Source organism: Porites lutea, chromosome 11 (assembly GCF_958299795.1).
Source record: "Porites lutea chromosome 11, jaPorLute2.1, whole genome shotgun sequence".
Taxonomy (NCBI): Eukaryota; Metazoa; Cnidaria; class Anthozoa; order Scleractinia; family Poritidae; genus Porites; species Porites lutea.
This window is the reverse complement of record NC_133211.1, coordinates 12506211-12513710: the sequence shown is the minus strand read 5'-3', so window position 1 is coordinate 12513710 and position 7500 is coordinate 12506211. Positions and strand designations below refer to the sequence as shown.

At 39.9% G+C, this 7500-nt stretch overlaps 1 protein-coding gene across 1 annotated transcript in view; it reads right to left on the bottom strand.

The window, feature by feature from the left end:
• LOC140952492 (HEAT repeat-containing protein 6-like) overlaps positions 1 to 7500 on the bottom strand; it is a 34834-nt gene that overhangs the window by 2442 nt on the left and 24892 nt on the right. The window contains exons 21-26 of the mRNA XM_073401918.1: positions 4419 to 4482; positions 3416 to 3492; positions 3179 to 3256; positions 2898 to 2951; positions 1963 to 2130; positions 1051 to 1185 (exon numbers count right to left, since the gene is read on the bottom strand). Coding sequence (XP_073258019.1) covers positions 1051 to 1185; positions 1963 to 2130; positions 2898 to 2951; positions 3179 to 3256; positions 3416 to 3492; positions 4419 to 4482 — 576 coding nt within the window. The remainder of the gene's footprint in view (positions 1 to 1050; positions 1186 to 1962; positions 2131 to 2897; positions 2952 to 3178; positions 3257 to 3415; positions 3493 to 4418; positions 4483 to 7500) is intronic.

The window sequence follows — 7500 nt, the reverse complement described above, 5'->3', positions numbered from 1 at the left end:
AGCAATTATTAGATTCGGTTTTTGTGATATCCGAAATAACCAAGGTAGAGGTAAGTGTTATCAGCCGAGGCCGATTTCAAGCTTTATTATAAATTGTTTAAAAGAAAATTGCAACAAACACGACGTCGCACAGTCTGACCATAGGGAACTTAAGAACCACGACGAAGAACGGAAGTGAGTTACGGAATACTGCGCAAGCGCGACCAGTAAATTTTGTCGTCGTGGTCTCGTCGACGACGCCAAACAAAGTAGAATCACGTCGTCCTGCAATCCACAAGCCTTGGCAGGTATAAATCCACTGTTTTAAGCGATTTTTGAAGTCCTTTGCATTTTCTTATCCTCGTGAATTCAGGTATCGTTCCTTTTTTCTCCTAACAAGCGATGTTGATTGAAAATTCGACTAATGAATTGTTTTTACCGCTTCGAAGAATGACAACAGCTGGGAGGCCGAGCGAGCGAAGTCGTAAGTGATAAATTTACTTGTACGTATTTAGGTAAGACAAATCATGTATCTTTAATATAGAGGAAATAAACTTTATATGAAAAACAGCTATCACATTAGAATGTCGCTTTTTCCAAATCTAAACTCTGACAGGCACTCGGACTCGGTCATCTCATGCAGGTCGAACGTTGAATAATCTTTGTACGGAAAGCAGGTGTTTTTCCACTCGTAAAGGTCAAACAACTCAAAAAATTCTCCATCGTCCATGAAATTAGACGCACGGCTTAAAAAATAAGATCTTGCGTTGTTTTAAAAGACGCCATTGCGAAAAACTTTGTTGCGAACGAACATCGCAGTTTACATTTGTGTTTACATTCAGTGTCGTCGTCGTCGACCTACCGACCGACTGCATCTTAAGATTCCTTTTTTCCCCCGAAACTGACGTTCTCGTTCCAGTCTTTTCCCAGTCAACGGACGTCGTCGTCGTGAACTCCGTCGTGGTTCTTAAGTTCCCTATTACTTTTGGAAATTATGCATTGCCCACGCACCCAACAGATTTGCCAGTTATAGTAAAACAAAAGGTAAAATAAAACAAGATTACAACCTACCTGCGTGTCAGGCTGTCGAATATACCCTACAAGGTATCCTTTGTAGGTATCGTGTCTTTCTTCCAACAGGGGAGCCAGGGAAATCGAGTCCTCTTCCGTCATTACGCTCGTCATGTGACACAGGGAATTGCAAAGCTAGAAAGAGAAAAATAATTACAAATTTCTCCAAAAAAAGTAATTTTTGTTTACCCAAGAAGCACTTAGGGGTTTAAATGTGTTCGTGAGTTTCAGATCGAATTGGAATTTGGAAGAGTGTTGCAAGACTCATTTCAATCGATAGAATTCGTGGATCGACCATTTCTGGCCAAGCTCGACACCTTTCGCATTTTCGCATTTTTCCAAAGCTAAGTCCTTCACAAAACATGCATGACGCTCTCAAAATTTTTTATATGTTGTCGGTCACGTCGCAATTCTTATCCCCAGTTTCCTCGATCTCCACTAGGAACGCCTGGGACCATGACTCCCCTTTTGTGGACAAAATAGGAAGGAAAAAAACGACTGGTAGATTATGAGTCTCGCTGCTACGCAAGCTCTACTAAATAGCCTAGACTTGTGCTGATTACCATTTATTTGAGAACCTGTTTAGGCTAACTTGGGAAAATTCAGGTTCTTGTTTTCACCGTACTTCGCCGAGGATTTTGTCACGCGCATTTTTAGGATTTTGTCTTTAGTTGCGAATAATTTTTCACCCACCATTTAAATAGCGGCAAGCAAAATTTCATCAAGTTCTTGGTATTTACTTCGATCTGTTAGTACAGCTGCAAGTCCCGGGCCCAATAAACACGCGCGAAAATTGCTATTTACTGATTTGGTAAATACGAAATATATGGCCTGCACAATTTAAGGTGAAGATTCTACAAGTATATTTAAATAAACTTTCATCAACGTCGATAAGTGTAACTTGAATCATACCTCTCGTCTCAGAGTGTCTCTGTATTTGAATTCACTGAAATCAGTCACATTCTCTGTGCTCTTCAACGCGTCAATAAGGGTGGCATACAGGTGACAATACACGGCTACGTCGCCATAGTAACGCCTCTCCGCTGGAACCGATAATGCAAGGACGGCATTGATTCGAACCTAGAATATTAAGAAACACCAAAAAAAAAAATTAAATTAAAAAAAATACCACTTTCGCATCAGCTAAATTAAAGTAAATACTAGAAGTGTGTTTTTTGGTAAATGTTTGTATTAGCAGTATCTGTAAACTAGTAGATGCATTCCGGGTTATATATCAACTTTTAGTAAAATCCAACTAGTGGTCTATTATCAATGCTGCATTCTGATTGGTTGAGCTACTACCAGGCTATATTTTATTGCCCACTAGTAGCGAAAAGCGCGGGCTTTTTGGCGGCAAAAAAGGATTAAAGTCTAGCTTCAACTAGCTAATTTTTTTTTATTGTCGATATTTTTGACCAACTAGTTGGATTTTACTAAAACAATTATTCCTCTCGCCCTCATGGCCTCTTTGTCAATAGCCCATGAGGCCGACTCAGAGCCCATTCGGGCGAGAGGAATAATTGTTAAATATCCGAGTGTATTTGACCGGGTAGTTTTGAAATGTAGTCATGAAATGAGCCATATCAGACAGAATGAAAGCTCGGAAGCAACAGGGTATAAACCAGGTACTTAAAGTTAAGTCTCCAAAGGTTTGCTTTAGGGAGGAACAGGTCGCTCTACTTCGCACCAAACCAAACAAAAAAACACACGTTCTTTGATTCTGTATCTATAAGTGATCTCTTTTTATGTATTCAAAAGATTTTCACAGGGTTTATGTGCTTCTCAACCAAGATAGGGAAGCTTGCAAGCACTTTTACGCTGTTTAACTAAAATTTGGTCACACCCACCTTGAAGTTCTTACAGTTGCAAATGACGTTTTCTAACGTACTGTACATTCCACTCTACAAAAAGATAATTGCAAAAAGATTATTGGAAACAAATCATTTGCGGTCGATAATGGGGATCATTTGCGGTCCATTTTGGGTATCATTTGCGTTCGGGGATCATTTGCGGTACTGTACAGTACCAATCTCCACATATTAAAAGTAGAAAAAAAGAGTGTAATCGCTCAGAGTAGCGCGCAAATGGCAAACTAAAACTGTGAGGAAATTGACAAGCGAGTACTTACAGTCCACGATGCTGTGCCAGTTGGTAAAAATGGATTACGAAACATGTTACCAAAGGCATAGCATGCGTTCCAGCGAACCTGACAGCAAAAGAAAAACCATTTTAATTTACTTCGCCAAAGATCATTTTGTCCCTTAAAAGTGTCTTCAAATCACCTTAACAAACCCGGAATAAGGTTTTGCTCCAACTTGAACAACCTTAAAAATCAAGGCCCAAATATTAAAGCGAGACAACTCACCTTCATCAGATTAGAGTCTAGATTTCTCATTAACGCGTCAACGGCTTTCTCTACTGCTTCCGTGAAGCCCGCTTTTTCTAAAAGAAATAGAAGTAGTTTAGTAACACAGCCCTAGCTCTCTCTCTTCCGTGTAAAAACTAAAGCTCTTGAATCAATTCCGTTTCCGACATAAGCCATGACAATCTGAAAAGAGCTTCACGCGTGTCTTTTCCTGTATCGTTTTCTACGTAACGCCAAGGTGGAAATTACTATTGAGTGTCGCAACTAATATGTTGACAGCGTTTGTGTTACATAACCAGGTAAAACTAATCTTCCGTTCGGCTATCAAGGTTAACGTCATTTTCTAAAAAAGCAAAGAGGAGTAACAACAATCGTGCCATTTACGAAAGCGATTTCCAGCACGGTGGAATGGGTCCAAAGACTCCAATCCCGTCGATGACTCAAGAATTTTTGTAAGAGTACTTTCCATTTGTCAGACCTGAATGTCCAGACAATTCCTTTCGTAAGGAGCAGTTTACTTTTTCTCAAAACTGTCCAACCAGATCAGTCGATTTCTATGATAATATGCATTTTTAAGCGAAAGCTCTTTTAAAAAGTTTATTTCATTTTCAAAATGAACCGTCCGGCGTCTAGTTGTGACTTTCAGTTTGAAAAGCGCCCTTAGTCCCACGACTCGGAGGGGATGATGGGGGTGGTACAATACAAAGTTGACAGTCTCAAAGTTTCTTTCGTGCTTAGTAACCTCCCGTGTGCAACCATAACTCAATGGTGACACGTTCAGCCGTTCACCATTTGTCGACTATTTTTCAGTCACGACATGGCGATTATTAGGTATTTTTCAGTCAGTACCGAGCTTGGCATTTGCCATCGCTCTGCATTCATTCTCAACAATAGATTTCTTGTTAGACTACCCGTCAATTTTAGGGTAGTTAAACAGAAGGCGACAGAGACCAACGAGAAATAAATGATACAAGCTTGGAGGCATAACAAACAACGTTCTCACCTAAAGAGGACGTTCTGATGTAGCGGAGAAAGTTTCCCAGTGCTCTTACAGCATTCGACTTCACCTAAACAGAGAAAAACAGTATCGGTCAATCAACTAACTGTAGTATGATTCAGAGAAGAGACGTGTTAAACAACATTTTGTGCCAAAACAGTCAATATGGCCAAGATCAGTTTCAGTTAAGTGTCGTACAACCCACACCAAAGTAATACCTTTGGTCAGCCAAAATGGACAAATTCTGCTCCAATCAGAGTAGTCCGGAAGCCAGGACCCTAAAAGAAGGGTTTCGTACAATGATCGGGTCAGAAAAGGTTTGATAGCGGATTTTGATAGAACAAGACCTGCTGATCAATGTCAGCTAGTTAGTAGAGTTGATTTGTGGTATAGATCACAAGTTAAGCGGCTATTTTAATAGGTCACCCCTTAAAATTCATGGAAACGAGGCTAAGATACAAGACCACTGATAATGCGTAAATTAAACGTTAATTTTGACCTGAATCTACAAATATCGTTACACCTTTGTAGCACGAATCTTAATCATGTTCAGATTGCTTAAATTGAGGTCACGTGACCGAACACGTGACAGCTGCAGCGTCAAAAATGGTGTTTTAGAGCTTTTACTAGCCTATTTTAAGGTCTTCATTACCTTAAATGTGTTAACTATTCATAGATATTCTGATATTTTATACTTACTGTTGGTGCATTACACACTTTAAGACAAATTGTAGCTTATTGAAACTGAAACAATAAAAGATTGACAATTTTTTTCCCATTTCCGGGTCAACATGAAAACGAGGCTCATTCCGGTAGCTTCTGTTAACGGCGTTATCTGCAGTTGTTTATCAATAGAAACCTCTAATATCGTTACTTCTTAACAAATTATATCCCAATCATGCTCAAACATTGCAAAGCAAGGTCACGTGACCGAGCACGTGACCTCAGACAGGCCAAAAATTATATTTCAGTACCTTTGAGTACTAGAAAATGGCTATTAAATCAACAATAGCTGTTATTGTCCCAGGAAGTCTTCTTCCGTAAATAAGACTGTTATTTATTGTAATTTATGGCTACATGACTTAATTCTACATTTTTTCAGGCCTTTTTGCATTATTGAGTTGTAGCTAAAAGCAGGAGCCGATCTGTTTAAGGCATCTACTGTATATTATACTTTAGTATACTTTAATAATAGATTTTGTGGTTAGAAATCGCGGGTATTCTGTAGTGTGTTAGCTCATTTTTGCAAGTGTCATCGTTACTTTTGTGGGAAACTGAAATGAGGCTGTAGCCTCTTTTTCAAGAATCTTCAAAACGAGGCTATATCATCCAACATGGCTGCCTCCATGGCCGAAGCAGTGCAATCTCTGTAAGTACATTTATAGAATAGCTGTATCTTACTTACTTCAACTAATACTTTTATAACATAAAAAAAAACAACCTCAACAATCGACAATCGTTTTTCATTTCCCTTTAGAACACAACCTCAAACAATATTTCAAAATGTCTAGATTTGGTTGCCATATTCTTTTTTGCTTTGATTTTTTTTTATGAGACTCATTACTTTAAAATTCGTTATTAGATTATAGAATGGCTGATAAAGGTTCCTTTCCTGAGGGCTTCGCCATACCGTTACTTCCAAAATCGAGAAAAAGAAAACTGTCCCGTAGCACATTGTGTATTATTTGCCAGACTGACCGCCCAGGGGAACCACTTAGAAAGGCAAAGGAAGACTCTATTGAAAAAGCGATAAAGGCAACGGAACAGCGTCGTGACGAGGAAGTGCGGGCAAGGTTTGTGAGTCATGACGCCGACACGGGAATTCATTGGCACTCAACTTGTTATGCATCATACACAAGTGACCAAAATATTCGCTATAAAACGCCTAGCGATTCTTTAGAGCATACAAGCCGGCAAAAGGAAGTCGACGTCATGTCTAGTAGGACTTTTCGTTCAGCAATGGCCCCAGTTGATTGGTCGAGGTGTTTCATTTGTAAAAATAAGACTCATAAGAAGAACAGAGATCTTATCAATCTATGTACATTCGAGGCCTGTGAAAGCATCCGAATAGCGGCTGAAAGAAAAGGAGATAGCTCTATGTTACACATTTTAAATGGTGTGAACGGAGACCTCATCGCAGCAGAGGCAAAGTACCATAAGAACTGTTTCGCTACTTATGTCAGTAAGAAAACCACGCTTAGCCTGCCCAAAGGAGAAGCCCTAGATTCACCTCACGAAAGGGCTTTTCAAGACCTTGTATTTGATCTAGCTGCTGGTATCGAACAAGGCAGTGCATACGATATGATGTCTCTATTAAGCAAATATCAGGAAATTCTCACACAAAAAGGCGCTGATAGTCCGGAAAGTTACACCACTCAAAATCCAAAAATACGCTTGCAAAAGCATTTTTCCACTTCGATTGTCTTCCATCAGCCAGCCGACCGCAGTAAATCTGAACTTGTCTATGCAAGGGCCGTTAACATTCAAGATGTTCTAAACGCATGGGCTGTATTTCAGAGCCCCGAAAATGGAAACGTAAGCGTCAACAACGGCAATGAAACACCACAGTCAAGTGAAATACGTCGTGTGGCAAGCCTAATCAAACAAGAGATAAAGAAATGTACAGGTATTAACACCAAACCACTAAATACTCAAGACGTCAGCATGGAGACCGCCAGACAACTCATCCCGGACTCTCTGTATTTACTAATCAAGCAGCTCGTGGTCTCAGATAAGCGGGCTAGACCCTCTAATGCGTTGAACCAGTCTACCGCAATTGAAGACGAACGACAAATCCTCAGTATCGCACAAGATATCATCCATTGCAATTCCGAGGGACGTGTTAAGCTTCCTAAGCACACCAGCTTAGCTATATGTGTTCATCATCTGACAACATCTAAGCGGCTTATCGAACTGCTAAACAGAATGGGACATTGCGTTTCCTACGATGAGATGCGTGCAGTGAATACAAGTATTGCAGAGGACGTTCTTGCCAAGGCTGAAGAGTTCGGTACTGTCATACCAACTGTAATAAAGGCTGGTTCGTTTGTACAGATTGCCGCCGACAATAATGATTTAAATGAGGAGA